The sequence below is a fragment of the Mirounga angustirostris genome, unplaced genomic scaffold (genome assembly GCF_029215605.1).
Source record: "Mirounga angustirostris isolate CCGP_5_RB_7025 unplaced genomic scaffold, mMirAng1.0.hap1 SCAF_14, whole genome shotgun sequence".
NCBI classification, from domain to species: Eukaryota; Metazoa; Chordata; class Mammalia; order Carnivora; family Phocidae; genus Mirounga; species Mirounga angustirostris.
Window position 1 is genome coordinate 88,435,232 of NW_026991722.1, and position 18,295 is coordinate 88,453,526.

General features: G+C 47.8%; 1 protein-coding gene across 3 annotated transcripts in view; it reads left to right on the top strand.

Annotated features, from left to right (window-relative positions):
• The first annotated feature begins 2,295 nt into the window (after positions 1 to 2,295).
• ZNRF3 (zinc and ring finger 3) overlaps positions 2,296 to 18,295 on the top strand; it is a 151,160-nt gene continuing 135,160 nt past the window's right edge. For 2 of the 3 annotated variants that reach the window (XM_064578605.1, XM_064578604.1), the window contains exon 1: positions 2,710 to 2,847. Coding sequence is in view for 1 of the 3 variants with exons in the window: in XM_045887397.3 (XP_045743353.2) it covers positions 2,539 to 2,847 (309 nt within the window). In the remaining 2 variants the exon portion in view is untranslated. Of the gene's footprint in view, positions 2,848 to 18,295 lie in introns of all 3 variants that reach the window. The other variant, XM_045887397.3, reaches the window with a different exon arrangement.

Consider the following 18,295-nt stretch of genomic DNA (forward strand, 5'->3'; position numbering starts at 1 on the left):
TTTGGTCCCATGAAGTCCAGTGCTCCTAAGCAGCTGTTAGTTAACAAGCTGCCCCAAATGTCTGAAAAATGGGAGGGATACAAAACGATGAGCTTATCACTCATTCATTTAGTCATTAATTCATGCAACAAATATGTCTCGAGTGCCTACTCTGGGCCAGGCAGCCTTGGCCTAAGTCAGTGATCAAGACAAGATCCTTGCCAATATAGAGTTTGTTATCTGGCATGTGTGTATGTGGGGTGTGGAAGAGAGACAGAAATAAGTAAGCAAATCATTTAGTATGTTAGAAGGTGATAAATGCCACAGGGGTGGAGAGCTGGGGGCAGGCCAAGGGAGATTGGGATTTGGGGAGAGGGGGTACACTGACATTTTAAATAGAGCAGCCTGGGTTCCGAGGGTGTGAGATTTGAACTAAGCCTTCAAAAGAGCAGAGAATAGCCTTACACAGTATCCTGTGTGTAGGTATATGTGTGTGTGTTTTCATGAAAATACCACTAATGGCTTTGAAATTTTTTAACAACTGTATTGAGATATAATTGACATACCATTAAATTCATCATTTTACAGTGTATAATTCATCAGGTTTTAGTATATTTACAGAGTTGTGCAACCATCAGCATTATCTAATTCCAGAACATTTTCATTACCCCCAAAAGAAACCCATTAGCAGTCACTACCCATTCCTGCCTCCCTCCAGCTTCTGGCAACCACTAATTTACTTTCTGTCTCTGTAGATTTGCCTATTCTGGACATTTCATATAAATGGAATCATATGCTATGTGGTCCTTTGTGACTGGCTTCTTTCACCTACGGTAATGTTCTCAAGGTTCATTCATGTTGTAGCTCTGTATCAGTACTTCATTCCATTGTATGGATATATTGTTTTTATTGACTTGTTCATCAGTTGATGGTGACCTTGAATTTTAAATATTGCAAAGTGTCAATTGGTGGGCTGTAGTAATTGACTTCCCCCTTAATGACTGGACTGTGCCACCTAGGGGGAGATATCAGGACTGATGTTGCCCAGACCCAGCCAGCACTGGTTCAGCTTGGTTCTGAGGGAACTTACAAAGCAGCTGTACTCTGAGCTCTGCTTTCCCAGGTGCCTCCCTCCTAAGCAGAAACTCTGGGTGGTCCAAATGTGGCAATGCAGATCCGTGGATTTTTGCAAGTGTATTTTCTATTCCACATTTTGAAAATATTTTTTCTATTCTAAAATGTAACCTTGGTAAGTTGTTTACCCAAGACAATACTCATTGAGTTTTCTTTTTGTCTTTTTAATATTTTGGGTGTGGTAGCAAGTAGAAGCAGATCATCCTAACCAAATATTTGCGAATATCTGAACAAAGCCATTTTGCTGAGAGAAGGAAAAGTCCACTGAGGAAGTGGAAATTGAATCTCAATTTTGAAGGAAGGGTTCGATTCTCATAGGACTAGACGAGGACAGAAAAGGCATGTTCCAAAGAGGGGTGGGGACTTGAAAAGTTTATCTCCTGGACGATTGGGGACCCCTAGGCCCTGGAGCACGTATTTGGTACATTAATTTGGCAGCCATCATTCTGTGCATAAAGACTGATGGTGTTGGAATACTCTGGCCTTCTGCACACGGAGAGACTCAAAGTTTCAGAACCCCTCTTGGAGGGTGTTTGAGTTACAGTCTTTGGGCTGCAGAAAGATGGACTCCATCAGAATTCCATGGCTAAATGGCCCCCAACTCCGCCCCCCAGTTGAGTAACTATCTTAGCGACACCGGGGCAAGAACCAAACGCGTCCCGGCACGGCTGAGCTGCAAACGGCTCTGACCCGCGGGGGCTTTTTCCATTCGATCCTAGAGGTGGGGGTGAGGGTGGAGAGCCTGGTGCGGGCTCCTGGGAACTATGGATTGGGGCCGCAGAGCCGGGAAGGACAAGGCCCTAACTACCGCACCGGACCAGGAGGCGTGGGGCCTCCAGAGAGAACGCAGTCGCCTGGCAGCAGGATGCTGTCAGGGTTCCCGCCGAACTCTGGCAACGGTAAGGAGAAATGTCTGCCGCCGGGGGCGGAGCGCGGATGAAGGGGTGGAGCTAGAGCGTGGGGGCGGAGCGAGGATGAGGGGGCGGAGCGAGGGCGATGGGGCGGAGCAAGAGGTAGGCGGTGGGCGGAGCGAGAACAATGGGGTGGAGCGCAGGCGGTGGCGGGCGAGGGGCGGGACTGGGACGAAGGGGCGGGGCGAGATCGGGGGCGTGCCCGGCCGTCGGGCCGCCCCCCACCGCGCCCGCCCCGCCTTCCCGCTCCCCCCCGGCAGCCGCGGCGGTCGAGTGCGGGGAGGGAGGGGAGAGCGGGTCACGACGTTGCCGGGGCGGGGATAACCCCTCACGTGGAGCAGATGAAAGGGCCGCGGCGCGACGGCCGGGGGAGCCGAGCCGAGCCTGCGACCCACAAAGCCGCCGCCGCCGCCGCCGCGATGGGGCTGTGAGGCGTCCGCCCGCGCTCGGTCCTCCGCCGGCCCGCGACTATGCCCGGCCGCGCCCGCCCTCCGCGCCCTCCCGCCGCAGGACCATGAGGCCGCGCTCGGGCGGGCGCCCAGGGGCCCCGGGCCGCCGCCGCCGCCGCCTCCGCCGCCGCCCCCGCGGCCCCCGCGGCCCCCGCGGCCGCCGCCTGCCGCCGCCGCCGCCGCTGCCGCTGCTGCTCGGGCTGCTGCTGGCGGCCGCGGGGCCCGGCGCGGCGCGGGCCAAGGAGACGGCGTTTGTGGAGGTGGTGCTCTTCGAGTCGAGCCCGAGCGGCGACTACACCACCTACACCACCGGCCTCACGGGCCGCTTCTCGCGGGCCGGGGCCACGCTCAGCGCGGAGGGCGAGATCGTGCAGGTAGCTGCCCGCCGCCCGGGCCCCGCGCCGCCGCCGCCACAAGATGGCTCCGGGGGCTGCGCCCGCCGACCCCGCCGCGGGCTGGCGGGCGGGCGGGCGGGCGGGAGGGGCGGCGTGGAGGCCGGCGGCATCCCTCCCCGGCCGGCAGGCGGGACGTGGCCTCTAGCGCGCCGCAGCGGGGGGCGAGTGCACGTGGGGGCTCGGCCTCCTGTGGGTCCGGGGGGCGGGAGGGGGACCCCGGGTCCGGATACCCACGTTGGGCCGGCCCCCTTGGGCCGGTTGGGCATTTCGGTTTGCCTCAGGTGGAAGTCCTGGAACTACCTGTTGAATGCCAACTTTGGAAAGATGAGTGATGAAGGATGGGGTGGCTTGTTTCAGGTCACAGGCTTTGCTTTCCATCCCTGCATGTTCTTTTTGAGATTAGCCAGGTTTGTCTGCGGCTGTACAACATTAGGTTCTTTCCTGGAACCTGCCGCCAGCTTCACCTGGGCGCTGACCCCCCTGCAGGGCTCTGGACAAGCAGCAGCAGGCAAGGAAGCAGGGGGAGCTGGCCGAGGAGTGGGGATCGCGAGTGCCCTGGAGTGGCCGTAGAAGGCAGCCTTCGCTGCGTGCCTCAGATTACAGAGGGTGGGAGGGAGACTGCCTGCCCGCTCCTGGGCCAAGGACTTCTGCGGAGGGCCTGGAAATTCTGGAAATCGGGAGACAGGGTCGCTCACTGACAGGGCCTCCCCACCTTGCTCCCAATGAGAGAGGTCTGCATTCCAAAGGGAGCTGGCGAAGGGGAGCTTTTAAGCCGTGCCTGCACTTTGGAGGAGGGACTGAGCTGAAGTCTCTGCGGTTGCTGAGCTGGGTAGATGCCTTCCCGCTTCCTTGGCTATGATTTTATCAACTTGTTAGTAGACTGCCAGCGCACTTACGGCGGTTAATATGCATGCCTCGGATGCGGGCGATGAAATGGTTGGCTTGATTTGGAGCCGTTTTGGAGGTGATGGGATGGCTGCAGGGCTCTAAGCTTGGGGCCTTGTGTGCTTTACTTTGGATGAGTTATGAATGAAGAGAAGGAAACTGTATGGATGATTGCATAGCAGCCTCTTCCTTTCCCCTCCCGTGGTGCGTGCTCAAAGCCCTGCGTGGATAGGACAGGGAGCTGTGCAGCTTGGCTCCTTAGAGGTGTGTCCTTACAAAGCTGGGGGAGGCACCCCTGCCAGGCGATTAATCAGCAGCATTGCCTCACAGGACTCTTATCCCCATCTTAAACTTCTGCAGGGTGAATAGAAGGGGTAACACATGTTTGAGTCCTGTGACTGCATATTTAAAGGCTTTTGGACTTTTTTCCTTGCTCATGTTATAATTACGGTCTTTAATTTGTAAGCTTTAGAGAAGATGGTCTGCTGAAGATTCCTACACATTTTAGTGGCAGCTTTCAGGAACAGTTTGAATCTTAAAGCTTGCTCCTTGTGACTCCTTGTTTCTCTTTGAGGCTTTCACTGTGCCCTGGTGGCTTTAGAAATGTTTGACTTACAGCCTTCTAAGAGAAAGGATGTTTTAACGTGGCACTTCACTTTTTGAAGGAGACTTTTGAAATTTGCGATTTTTATCTGCAGTGTTTTAAACTTGGACTCTTTGTCCACGGTAGTTTGTCTGGTGGGCTATCCATTATGGGTAGTGCTGGGCTTTGGAGATAATCTTGGGTTCACCATTTAATACAAAATTAGCAGTTTAAGCACACCATTTGTAGCCATTTTATCCTTGTAAGTAGAGCGAGAATGTATGAATTTGGCAGAAGGAATCTATTCTCTTCTGAATCTTTTTGAAGTGCTTATCTAACTTTTGTAGTCCATTAGCCTAGTGCCCCCCCAATTAAGTCAACAGTTGCTAAGTAAAGAAAAATGACTTAAATGGTATTTAATAAGTTGACTTGTTAAGCAATCACTAATAGGTGTCCTTAATTCCTTTATAACTGCACAGTGTGTTGGTGAGTTTATCTGAGCTGCCTGAATAGTCATTTCTTGGTGTTCTCACTCCATATATTTAATAACTTTGTTGTGGGGGCCTACTTGCTGAACCTCTCAAGTGCAGAGACGAGCTCAGCGTGGCTCTCAGGGCTGTGTACAGAGGCTGGCATGCTTTTATTAGTTCTTCCAGTACTGCCTGATTGCAGTAACTGGTGTGGCCCCTGTCAGCCCTGAAAAATGTTTTTGTAAGGGAAGCTGGTGTCTCAGGACCGCTGAGAGGGAATGTAACGTTTTGTATGAAAAATGAGAAGGTAGAAGAAACAAATTGGTGTTCAGCTTCAGATTAATCATGTTTTCTAAGTGCCTTGTTGAACTTTTCAAACCTCCTTTTATTTACTATCCTAAAATAACCGTGTGTGATTTGCTATTTAGTATTTTATGGTCTTCAGAGCAGTTCATTTTCCTGTAACTAAACCTAAACAGTGGCACTGAAGCATTGTTTATTTTCAGTGGGGTTCGATAGTGCTGTTGTTCGTGGTTAAGGGGAGAAAAAGACCTGTTCGGGAGTCTCTTTAAGAGTTCTAAGATAGGAAATTGGTTTGTATTACTGTTTTTCCTCGCTCCCTATTATATACAATGATGGGAGATACCTTATCATAGTCTGGTTTGCCCCAGATACTTCTAATTAGGGTACCTGTTTGTCATTTGCATGGATTAGGGGAAGGGGGGGCCTGGTTAAGACAGAGAGAGAGAGAGTGTGTGTGTATGTGTGTGTGTGTGAGTGTCAGAGAGAGATAGTAATTCAAACCTTGGGATTAGTCACCAGGATTCTTGGTTCTCTTCTTGTGCATTTTAGGCTTAAATAACTTCCCCAAGGTCACCAGTGTGCTCTGTTAAGAAGAGAGATTTTTTTTTTCTTTTTTGACATCTTCATCTGTGGAAATAGTGAAAACTGTGTGGATATGAAATGCTATTAATTAATTATATTATCTTATTTATTCATGCAGCACTGAAGTCCATTTGCTCATAAGAGTGTCAGGCATACAGTGTGAATGCTGGAGGAATTACAGTTCTGTCATTCTGAAGTGTGGAACTTTCAAGCGTTCTTAGACATATTGATACATATTTCATCTTTGAACCAATTTGTTGCTATTATGAGATCATTATCTGAAACTTTCAGACTTGGCTGCACAACTCACATGGTTAGTGATGTTAAATAAAGGCCTGATTAAGCACTGGCTAGTGGTATGTGGATTGGTTAAACAAACAAAGAAAATTTGCATTGCTAGAGATGAAAGATTGTTTTAAAGTGGAAAAGCATTCCCCCCCCCTTGAAGTCAAATATTTAGAAACGCTTGAGAAATTCATTTGTAGGACTCTGAATGATAGGTTTTGTGTAGCTCTAAAATTGGCCTTTCTGTATCCTCGGTTAAGTGTTGAATGGTCTTGAAAGCAGAGGAAAGTTGAGAATATTTAAGAACTAAGCCAGCGCCTTTAGCTATGAGGGGTCGGGGGAAGCTGGGTAGTGGGTTAGAAGGACTGAGTGACATCCTTAAATATCCAATATTAACTAAGGGCATCACAGAGAATAATTTTAGGAAACTAATTCTTCTGCCTTGTTGCCCTGTCAGTGTGTTTCTGCAGTTCGGTATTTGATCAAACCCTTTTCTTTTCATCTCCATTTTAAGTTAAGAGGCCTGCCTCTAAAAATTGACTTGGCCTCATAGAACAATTGTGTGTTGGCAGCTGATCTGGATTTACACAGAAAGAGATTGCTGACTGTCTTGTCAAAGGGCCTTCATAGGTTAAAACCAAGCATTTGATTTGGGGGAAAACATTAAGGCTGTGTTTTGTGACCTTATGAATTCTTAGGGGCCCTTATTTTCTGCCTTATTCTCTAAGATCCCATGGGAGCTGTTAATGCAGCGCCGAATGGAGATGCAGATGGGAGTGGGAGGTTTAAGCGTGGAATCTGCAGACCAGAGGGAAGGTGGTGATGGCCTCCATTTATTGTGTACAGGGCACTCTGCCAAGCACATTATGTCTTTACTCATCGCCTCCTGACTTTAACATGGAATTAGCAACTACTGTTAACCCATTTTACAGATGAGGAAACTGAGGCTGAGAAAGGCGATTTGATTTACCCCAACCTCACCCAGCTAGCAGATGATAAAACCTGGATCGAAACCCAGGTCTGTCTGGCCCCTTTGCTTCTGTTTTTGCCAAATACGTAGAACTTGGCTGGTTAGATTTGGGCATTAATTTGAGTCTAATTTCTAGCAATCTAGTATAGGGGTTCTTAACCTGAAGGTCATAGACTTCCAGGGAGGGCCTGTGAACCCTTGAAATTATATACACAGTTATATACACAATGCACTTGTGGATGTACTCTTATGTTTTCCTGAGAAGATACAATTTTGCCTCTTTTGGGGTTCTGTCCTGCCCCTTCTCCCCAGGAGGAAAAAGAGAAGCACTGATCTAATACTCATCATCAAAGAGTCCATTACTAAGAATTTGGAGTGATGTGGGGCTCAGCTGGCAAGAGTTGTAGAGAAGTCTACAGGTCTTTGTGTCTCCATTGGGCATGTTCATCTGGTTTATTAAAACCCTATTTTCAGACACTGTATTGCTGGTTTTTGGAGTCCACAGTCTCTATAGAGACAGACATGTGTATGGATAAATGAAAATCCTTCCCAAGTGGGTTTCCCCATGGAATTGAGCCCTTAGTTCCCAAGACATCCATTGTCTATAATGAATTAACTTCTCTCCTGGGCATCCATCTGGTACTAGTTAAATGCATTATCCTTGGGTGAAGTGAGAAAATAGTCCCTCAAAGAATTTTTGCATTTAGCGCAAAAAGGTGGCAATCTGAATGCAGCATGTGGGAGAGTAGACTGTAAATGTGTTCCTTTTCATCATTTCCTGGAAAATGAAATGGAGCATCTTTCGACGTTGAAATGCCTTAAAAATAACTCCTCACACCTTCTCTTGTGGCCCGTGGCCCCATGGGCATTGGTCTGTTTGTTTTTACTCATCCCTGGATCCATCCCCTGGTCCCCTGTGTCTGCCACTTATCAGACACTTAATTGGTGCATGAATGATGGATTTAGAATGGACATCAAACAGGCAGTGGGTCTTAAGGGACTTGAGTAACTTCCTTTGACGTGGCTAATATATTCTGGGATTATCTTTCCTTTTTGGTTGATATTTCCAGAAAGTTGCCTGATTAGATGGAAAGAATGGACCTCTCTCTGGTTCTGGTGGACCCACTGGTATTGTAACTGCAGATTGCATGAGAGTAACCTGTGTGTGTGCATGTTAAGGGGCAGGATACCTGGCAATGTAAGGGTCTGTAGGTGTTCTTTACTTGATAAAACACGGAGTATTGAGAAAGTTCTAATGTGGACAGCCATTACGGATGGACAGAAACCCACGAAGAATAGTTTACAGCCCAACCCCGGTGTCCGTAGAAATGAGTCAAAGTTTGGTATTCAGAATCCTCATTAATCTAAGTATGTGCCATGTGAAAACTTTACTTCCTGTTGGCATTTCCCAAGTCTGGAGAATGTGGATTTACAGTTCATGACAAAAATGACATTTAAATCAATCTTGATAATCGGAAGAACAGATTCAGTCCTTTAATGTGTGAGATAAGGAGATCCAGAGAAGTGAAGTGCCTTGCTCAGGGCATGTGGTGAGTAGAGATGACCCTGATAACTGTTTGGGTCTCCAGACTCCCAGGCTTGGAGCCTTTCTGTCCTTTTCGGCTGCGCTTCAGCTGAGCATGCCAGGGAGCGCAGCTGCAGAAGCACGCTTCAGCATCAGGTGTATCATTGGGGAAAGCCAGGCCTTTTTAAGTAGTACTTTGGGTTTAAATGGTTGCTTTTCTTTCCTTTTTTTTTTTTTAATTTTTATTATTTATTTGAGAGAGAGCGCACACAATTCGGGGGAGGGGAAGGGCAGAGGGAGAGGGACCAAGAGACTCCCGCTGAGCAGGGAGCCCAACACGGGGCTCCATCCAAGGACCGTGGAATCATGACCCGAACCGAAGGCAGATGCTTAACCGACTGGGCTACCCAGGCACCCCTAAATGGTTGCTTTTCTCCTCTGATTTTGATTTTGTGACTTGCTCAGTCTTTCCCTCTGTCAGAGCTTTATAAGATAGCTGCTGCTATATCTGTGCCGGTCTGCTTCTGTGTGCCAGGCTCTGGGCACGGTGCTGTGCTCACATTTAATGGGCAAGCTAGACAGCATGCCCCAGGTTTTCAGATGAGGAGACTAAGCTCCGAGAGTGAAGTTACTTTCGACATCACTGAGCACGTCTGGGGTAGGGCTAAGATTCAAAACCAGGGCTGTGTGATTCTAAGCCATTTCTGTTTTTACAAGACTGCTTCACTTGGCGCTTGCTTCTGCTTGGGATGAGATGATGGGAATTGATGGTGCAATTTGGAGTCAGGTATAACCCAGGATCACTGACCAAGAAGTGAGGCTGTAACTTCAACTGAGAAGACGCTCTACGCTTACAGAGATTTATTTCCTTCCGTCCTTCTCTCATTCTAACTTGTTTTTCCCACGAAGGGCCAATCTGCCAAGTTTGGGAAGAGGGACCAATGACTTGAAGTATACAGCTGTCACTCAATGGCACGTCCCTTGTTTTTTGGCTCTTGGGAAAGTCCCTCCTTCCTGTGGCTGACTTTAGAGCCATTTCGAAGTCTGCATCACTTTCTCCAAAGAGACCATAGCCTAGGTTCAGTACCTTTCTGACTTTGCACAGACTGCATGTTCCCTGTTTGATTTAAAAGATTGCAAGAACCTAAAGCTGTGGATTCTCCCTGCTCATTCCATCCTCCTGGCTGTAAAAACCCACTGCAGGTGCTGAAGAATACAGCTTCTGTCCACCAGACCCCAGGTGAGGTGAGGTAGCAGGTGGGGGATGAGTAGGACCCTCTCCCCGCCCACAGGGAGCAGACAGCATGCAGACCACAAGTCTTCCACAGTAGGGCACATCTACAGGAGACTGAGGGACCAGCTGCTGCAGGGTGCAAAGTTTAGGTCTGGGCAACCCATTCTGAAGAAACATGTATGTAAGGACATAGTATGTGGATTTGAGCCTTCTGGCCTTTTCTGACTAGTTTTTACCTACCTTTGAGGTTAAAGCTGATAACCCCTTTGTGGAGACGTGCCTTTTTATACCTGTCAAACAGGATAGGGAGGAGGTAAAGGGTAGAGGTTCTTTGTTCCATTTGTAGCCTGAATGAGATGTTTTAAAGTCTTGACTTTTAGCAGCTCTGTTGACTCATGATAGTGTGAAGAGAATGAGGTCAGCTGGCCTCTTGTGGTTCAAGGGAGAGCATTTTATTTTTATTACCCTTAAGATGTGTTTTAAGACTTGGTATTTAAAAAAAAAAAGGCTTGGTATTAATCCCCCCTTCTCTCTCCAGCAGCCAGTGTGATATGTTTGTTCAGAAACTCAATGTGTAGACTTGATTTGGTGAAAATAGACTTTGAGGATCCTACAGTTTGATTTAAAAATGTATGTGGGAATGGGGATTTCTGTGGTGAAGCTGCTGCATTTTAAAAATGTAAGGGTGGGGGGCTCCTGGGTGGCTCATTCAGTTGAGCGTCTGCATCTTGATTTTAGCTCAGGTCATCATCTCAAGGTTGTGAGATCAAGCCCCATGGGCATGGAGCCTGCTTAAGATTCTGTCTCCCTCCCCCTCTGCTCCTCCCCACTTTCTATAAATAAATAAACGAATAAATAAAATGGGATGCCTGGGTGGCTCAGTCAGTTACGTGTCCGACTCTTGATCTCAGCTCAGGTCTTGCTCTCAGGGTTGTGAGTTCAAGCCCTGCCTTGGGCTCCATGCTGGACATGGAGCCAAATAAATAAGTAAGTAAGTAAGTAAAGGTCATGCTCAGTTGGGTGTGTGTAAGGTCTTACCCAGTGCTGTAAGAATTTGATTAAAATTTGATTTTTTACTTGAATTTGAGTATGGTAACTTGTCAGCAGACATTTATTGAGTTTGTCCTGTGGATACAGTGTAGAGAAAAATATAGCCTTTTCGGCACCCATGATATAGCATGTGCTTTTCAGATGTTATTTCTGAGATTTCTCCCATACAAATTTGGGCAGTTGAAATTTGCCCCAGAGGAAACTGAGGCTGAGAGTTGAAGTAAGCATCTTGAGGGGTCACCTAAAGCCAAAGCTCACTGACCTGCTTGCCTGAGGACTTGATGTATTTTGGTAGAGAAGGCAAAAATGTTAGGATAGATTCATTTTTCATTGCTTCTAGTTAGGGCCAAAATCTTCCTTTAAAAAAAAAAATCATCTGTAACTTATTATTTTTTTAAGATTTTATTTTTAAGTAATCTCTGCACCCAGTGTGGGGCTCGAATTCACAACTCCGAGGTCAAGAGTCACTTGCTGTACTGACTGAGCCAGCCAGGCACCCCTGTAACTTATTTTTTAATTGTAAAAATAGTACACGTTTATTGTAGAATACTTGGGAGATACAGAAAAGTATGAATGAAAAAATGAATCCCACGACCTAAAGAGAACCTCTGTTAACCTTTTGTGTTCTGGTGTAGCTTTCCTTTCATTTTCCTGTAGTCTTGGAGGTATTCTTTTTTTTTTATAGACTTTTTTTTAAAGATTTAATTTAATTTATTTATTTGACAGAGAGAGACACAGCGAGAGAGGGAACACAAGCAGAGGGGAGTGGGAGAGGGAGAAGCAGGCTTCCCGCGGAGCAGGGAGCCCGATGTGGGACTTGATCCCAGGACCCCGGGATCATGACCTGAGCCGAAGGCAGACGCCCAATGACTGAGCCACCCAGGCGCCCCGTCTTGGAGGTATTCTAAAGGAAAATGTGAGAAAGTATTACTTGGTGCTTATAACCCTTCGTCCACCTTGAGTATTTTCCTGTTGCTAACCGCTCTGAAACCTTTTTAGTGTCTGCGTAACATACTCTTGTTTTCCATTATTCTAAGGAATGGCTGTTCTCCATTTCTTGATTATTTTCATAGGATAAAGTTCTAGAATTAGAACCATGGGGTCAAGCAGTATAAACATTTTGAATGCTCCTGCTCTGTGTTGTCCGATTGCTCTGCAGAAGAGTGGTTTTAGTTTATACCCCCCCACCAGGTTGGCATACAAGTTTCCACCTATTCCTGCTCATAACAGCTAGTATCTGTTTCTAACAAAAAACTCCGGAAGGCGACTTCATCCATGTGCAGGTCAGTGCATTTCTACTAGTGAGTAGTAACATACTGGCTTTTTTCCTCTCCCGTGAGGGTCTGAGTTATGACTGATGTCTCCATCCAAGGGAAGGTGCCCGACGTGGTATGTGGGTCCTCCCTTGTAGGTGCATCTGAGCACGCTTCCGGAGCAACAGGCCGCCCGTGTGTTCTGGGCAGGGAGAGGGCGGCTGTCCAGGCAGATGGCTGTGCTCAGGGGCCTAGAGAAGAGCTCACGGAAGCCACCACTGTGCTGTCGGCACACCCTGTGGCAGCAGATTGTGGCCCAGTTGGGTGCTGCTTCTGCAGCCACGGTTCTGTGCCGTGCCGCTTTCGCAGAGAGCAGGCGCTCTGCGTACGGGCAGGCTGGGTCCAGAAAGGCCCTATGCATCTGTCCTCTCATTCGGAGCCGTGCTGTCAGTTTGCGGTGGGCGGAGATCAAGTAGAGCCAAGCACCAGAGCACCAGGGCTGCTGTTCAGACAGCAGGACCAAGGGCTGAAAACCGCTTCGTGGTATTTTCTTTGATCCCTGCTAAAAACCCAGACATTTTACATAAAAATCTAGGGCTGTGGCTCTTCTTGCAAAAGTAAAAGATCCGGCAACATTGGGTCCACTTTTCTGCGCAGCCTCACCTGCCCCCGTGGAGTGGCAACTGTGCCCTTCAGATGGGACGTGGGCCCTCCAGTTCACCAGCCTCTATTGCGTTGCTTTGGTTTACTTCACTCACTGGGAATTACATTTACCCACGTCTGGCCCCTGTGGGCACTGGAGTCTGCCATCCTTCCTCTGAAAGTTCTGAAGCTGAAAGCGTTCTGTTTTGTTTTTTTCTTTTTAAAGATTTTATTTATTTGACGGGGGGGGGGGGGAACCACGAGCAGGGGGAGGAGCGGAGGGAGAAGCAGATTCCCTGCTGAGCTGGGAGCCTGATGCGGGGCTCGATCCCAGGATCCAGGGATCATGACCTGAGCCAAAGGCAGACGCTTAACGGACTGAGCCACCCAGGCGCCCCAAAGCTGAAAGCATTTATGTGGTGCTCCGTGAGCCTCCTTTCTTTTCCTCAACCATGCAGCGTGTCTGATGCCCATCTGTGGCAGGATGGTGATGCCTCAGTGGACCCCATGAGCCTCTAATTACACTGCTGGGGAAGGTTGAATGGCCGTGGGACCAGAGTGCTCCTTTTGCTTTGGTACAGGGGCTTCCATTTTCTCGTGTTCTTCTCGAAGGGTGATGTCAAGGCTGTGCCTTCTTGAAGATCTTTGCCCCTCTTCTCTTTTTGCTCCTTGGTTTCTTTTGACCTCTAGAGTTCCTGTTGGAGCTGGAGGGCGCCCTGAAAATGCTGTGGCTCAGCTGTCCTTTTACAGTGAGGGGACTGTGGGCAAGGGCCTCCAGCCTTTGGTCACAAGAGAAGCTGTGATTAGAAGTGTGGTCTTGGGGCTCCCCAGTGCTCGTCTTTCTTGGACAGCATCCCACTCCGCTGGTTGAATTCCAGAAAATCTTCCATGTGCCTGGTGGGTTAGGGTCCCCAGTGTACTTTCACCTGTATTATTATCTTATTTCTTCTCTCAGCTGGGACTGGCCTTCCCTGGATTTTGCCGCAGGCCAACTGCCGTTCAGGTTGTCCTGGTTGCCAAGGTTTGTCCCATACTTGACATAGACTGCTTTTCTTTGTACCTAACTGTACACTTTTACTTAAATGCATGTGACACGTGTGTTCGGCGCCTTTATGCAATTTTTAGAAATGACACAGGGTACCCAGAGGTTTCTCATCTTTTCAGAAAGTGCCTCAGTATTCCGGAGTCAGTGGTAAGATAGCCAATGGCATGTAAAGGATGTTGCAATCTTGACTTGCAAAGCCTTTTCAAAATGGAAATCAAGGTAGCCTGTGGCCAAGTCAAAAGGGAAATGGTGCACTCAAGAGGATGCTGGATTTCCTCTTTCCTTGCTGACCTTCGCGACCTTCCCTCTTCATGCCTCAAATTCTCGCTTTTCAAGTCAGTTCTTCCTCTCCCCACCAGATTCATTTTGCGGTTGGTAACCTTGGATCTCGTCACAACCTTGATCAAAATCTTTCAGTACTGTCCCACTGTTGACTACCTAGCTGAGCACACAGGGGACCTGGGCCTGAAGTCTCCCTCTCATTGTTGCCTCTGGGCTGCAGACCTGGGTCCTTTGCATTCCAGCCTCTGGGCTGCAGACCTGGGTCCTTTGCGTTCCACCCTTGTTCCCTGAGTGGGTCCTGGGCCTTCCTTTGTGCCTCTCGTTCCAGGTGCTCTTCTACTGTAATACGTTTCTATGCCCCCACATTCCCGACCCCGCCTTTCTCTCTCCTAGGGCTCTCACCTGCACTGGGGTCACATGTCCAGTCCTTCCCACCATGCGTTTCCTATTCCACCAGTGTGTTCCTTTGAACCAAAGTGCTCTGTCCTTCACTTGGCAGCTGGTCTTAAATTCCTCATTGTAGTTATTCCCTTGTTCATGTTTTCTTTTCCCCACGAGATCACAACTCCCAGTAGATAGGGACTGTGTCTTACTCATCCCTTGCAATACAACTGTCAAATATTTACCAAATTGAAATCCTTCTTCTAGATCATAATACTTAGTGATGGGGATATCAGTGTGGCCAGAAAAAGACTGGGCTTTTTTGAGAGAACTTTCTATGATTGTAACAATTCACAAGCCACTTGGAGACATGGGTGTGTCCTAGGGCTATTCCAAATACTTGGGATGGACCAGACTCTCACAGTAATTTCACCTTGCCCTTGCTCTCCAGGTCTGGAAAAGGAGGTGTGGGCCAGGGGATGATGTCCTCTCTAATTCCTTCCAGCCCGGTGTGTGACTGCCTGGGTACAGTGTCCAAAGCATGCTGGAGAAGAGACTGTCTCAGCCTGACTATAGACTTTTAGGGAGTGTGTTTTATTTAAGTTTGGTTAATATTTTGGTGATGCTTAGGAAACAGGTACTTTTGAGGAACAGTAAAACTTCTATGTAGCTCCAGTATGACCCATCGGAAGCAACTGTATGTGGGTCTTTACTTAAATTTGTACCATATTGTTAACCTCATTTCTGCCCGCCTTTGGAAGCTCTGGCATGGGCCTTAATCCTGTGTTTTGTTTTGTTTTTTTCAAAGATTTTATTCACTCACCTGACAGAGACACAGCGAGAGAGGGAACACAAGCAGGGAGAGTGGAAGAGGGAGAAGCAGACCTCCCGCGGAGCGGGGAGCCCGATGCGGGGCTTGATCCCAGGACCCTGGGATCACGACCTGAGCCAAAGGCAGACGCCTAACGACTGAGCCACCCTGGCGCCCCTTTAATCCTGTGTTTTAAGTGCTGGGTGGGAAGCAGAGTTTTAAAGGACTACAGTAGTAGTTCTAAAGAGGCCAGCAGGCTTCGTGTGGAAGAAATTTCAATTTCATAAACATTTGATTTTCTACTCTTTATGGGGCCTACTATAAACATCTGGGAATTATTCAATTATTGCTTGGTTATAAACATGTTGGCATGTTGAGATTATTTTTTGGTTATCGTTGCTGTTTTTGTGGAATAGTGGCTATCATCTGGGCACTGGGACCTTCAGGAAGATTCTAGGGTCCATAATGTGTTTTATTTCACTTATACTAGAGGGTTTCCTTCCATGCCTCTTCATGGCATGTCTGCTCTGGAAATGTTCCCGTGACTATCAGTAAATGCCATCCCAGGGAATTAAACAAACAGCTAATGTGTAGTTTTGAACTTTTGGTGTTATTAGGTTTAAATCTCTGGGACACATAGAAACTCGCTTGTGGCATTAAATGTGTGTGTGGGTGATTTCAAGTTCCAGTGGCAGTGGTAATTTTTTGCGTTTCCTGACCCTTGTGTTTAAATTTGCCATCTCAACATTGCATCACCATAGGTTTTCCCATTTAATGAATATTTATGTTGAGTCAAGTTCTATACGAATGCGCTGGTTTCTGCCCTGATTATAGCTTGCTGTGTACTGTGGCCAGGAGTGCCCTACAGACAACAGGGTTGGCACACGTCTCAGCATGCCAAGCCCTGCCGGATGTGGTTAGGGACCACGGTGACTGGTGCTTGGGTTGCCATGCCAACCTTGTTTTTGGAAGGGGGAGGCTCTGAAACAGCAGTGGGATGGGGGCAGAATGGTTTTGAATGTTCTAAGTAAAATGACTCCCCATAGGTGTCCCTGCAGGAAGATACTGTAGAAGACTCTAGAATTCTTACTACATGCTTAGATAACGTTAATTAATTTTCTTAATTTACTTTTGCAAGGCTGTTTTCATCCTCCTCTTGCGAACTTGTGGATGTTATAGGCCATATATGTCATATGTTATATATCTGTATCTATATCTCTATATATCTCATGTACAGATGTCTTTCCTACTTGCTGCAGGGTGAATAGGGAACCTCCTATCTCCTAATATTACCAACCCCCTCCTCTCATGCACCACCAACATCCCCTGCCCTCAGATAACTCTAACCTAATGATAGCTGATTAGAGGAGAGGGAGGAAAAGAAGAATGAGGGGGGGAGGATGGTTGGGGGACTCTCCCTCCCCCAGCTCTTTATCTTCATTCCCCTCTTCTCCCCATCCCGAGAAGGCCTATCCTCTCCCCTACTTATTCTCCTATATTCAGTAAAGACCCAGGTTGTGGGTGCCATCACCCAGGGGTGGGACCTTCAGATGCCTAGGTCTCAAGCTTTGGCAGGCTGAGTTAGGACAGGACGAGGCTGGTACCCCACACTAGAACGCTGTTTGCCCCTTTGCAGATGGTGCCCTGCATGACTAATTCTGCGGTGCTTGGTGTTACGCAGTGAAATGTCAGGAAGGGAATTGATCAGGTCTAGTAAGCCAGATGGGGGCCCCGACTGGCAGAGCAGGATGGGACTCACGGCACCATCCGCTGTCCTAGCATTTCTTGACAGAAGGAGTGCCGAGCTACTGGAGGCTGGGACCTTCACAGGCTTATCAGCTCAAGCAGTCTTATGTTGTGGGGGGCTTGCCTTCAAGGCTCAAAACAGAAAAAGCAACCCCCCCACCCCTTTGAATGGAAACTTACTATTTTAGAAGGGGAGGCTGACCACACATTTAGTCTTTGCTTGCTGACTTGGGGTCAGCTGTGTGATTCTCCATTAGATTGGATCCTCCTTCAGGGCGGGGCTGGTGTCTCAATCTTGTGACGTTTCCCCCACTCCAGCCTGAGGGGTCTCGTTGTGTGAGTTAGGAAGAGCTTTCCTTCCTCAAGATATGTGACTTCTACTTGCTGTAAATTGGCCCTCAGGTGGATCCAGGGTGACCACAGATATGAAGGGCACCCCCTGGAGTTGTTCAGTGCATGAGGCCGTCTTCCTGGGAGCTGATGTGGCACCTTTGTAGAAGTTGTTCCCTCTTCTTCGCTTCTCTCTCAGTAATTCTTAGATGCTGCTTCTGATTTCTGTCGTTCGTTCCTAGAAAACCAGGGAACCGTGTTTGTTAGAATTGTGTGTAACATTATGCAACAAGATACCAAGGGGACATAAGGAGTTTAGTATGCAGATCCTTGACCTCTGCTCTGGCTGCTTTTCTGCTTTGCATTAGCTCTTAAGAGGTGAGCTGACTCGAGTGGGGTCCTCAAACCTTGGGTACATCAGTAATTGCATGGGTAGGCTTTTTGTGGAGCAGAAATGACACCACCATTTTATGGGAGAAGATAACACATGTATTCCTAAGAACCAACTTACAAGTTAATTTTTGGACTGTAACCTGCTTTGGGTATAAGTTCTCCTTAGTTCTGTGTTACAGGGACATCCTTGAGCCAGCTGCATTTGGGAGGAGTTGGGAGAACACTTCCGTGTCATCGACCATTGACAGGGGTGTTAGGAGCAGCAGTTTTTAGCTTTGCTACGTAAACATGCAGGGTTCGCCAGGTTCCTTAAAGCAAGTTACAAATTTTGCAGAAGGAGTGGCCCTGGATTTCCTTTGCTGGTAGGAAAGACTGCCTTGGGTTTGAACCCGGTTATCTGCCGTGGAAACATAACTTTACCTCTCTGGATCTCAGTTTCTTCATCTGTAAATTGGAGAGAAATTTTTCCTAGAGTTGTGAGGATTAAATGAGCTACTCAAAGCATACAGTTGGTGTTTATTTTTTTATTTTTTATTTTATTTTTTAAGATTTTATTTATTTGACAGAGAGAGATACAGCGAGAGAGGGAACACAAGCAGGGGGAGTGGGAGAGGGAGAAGCAGGCTTCCCGCGGAGCAGGGAGCCCGATGTGGGGCT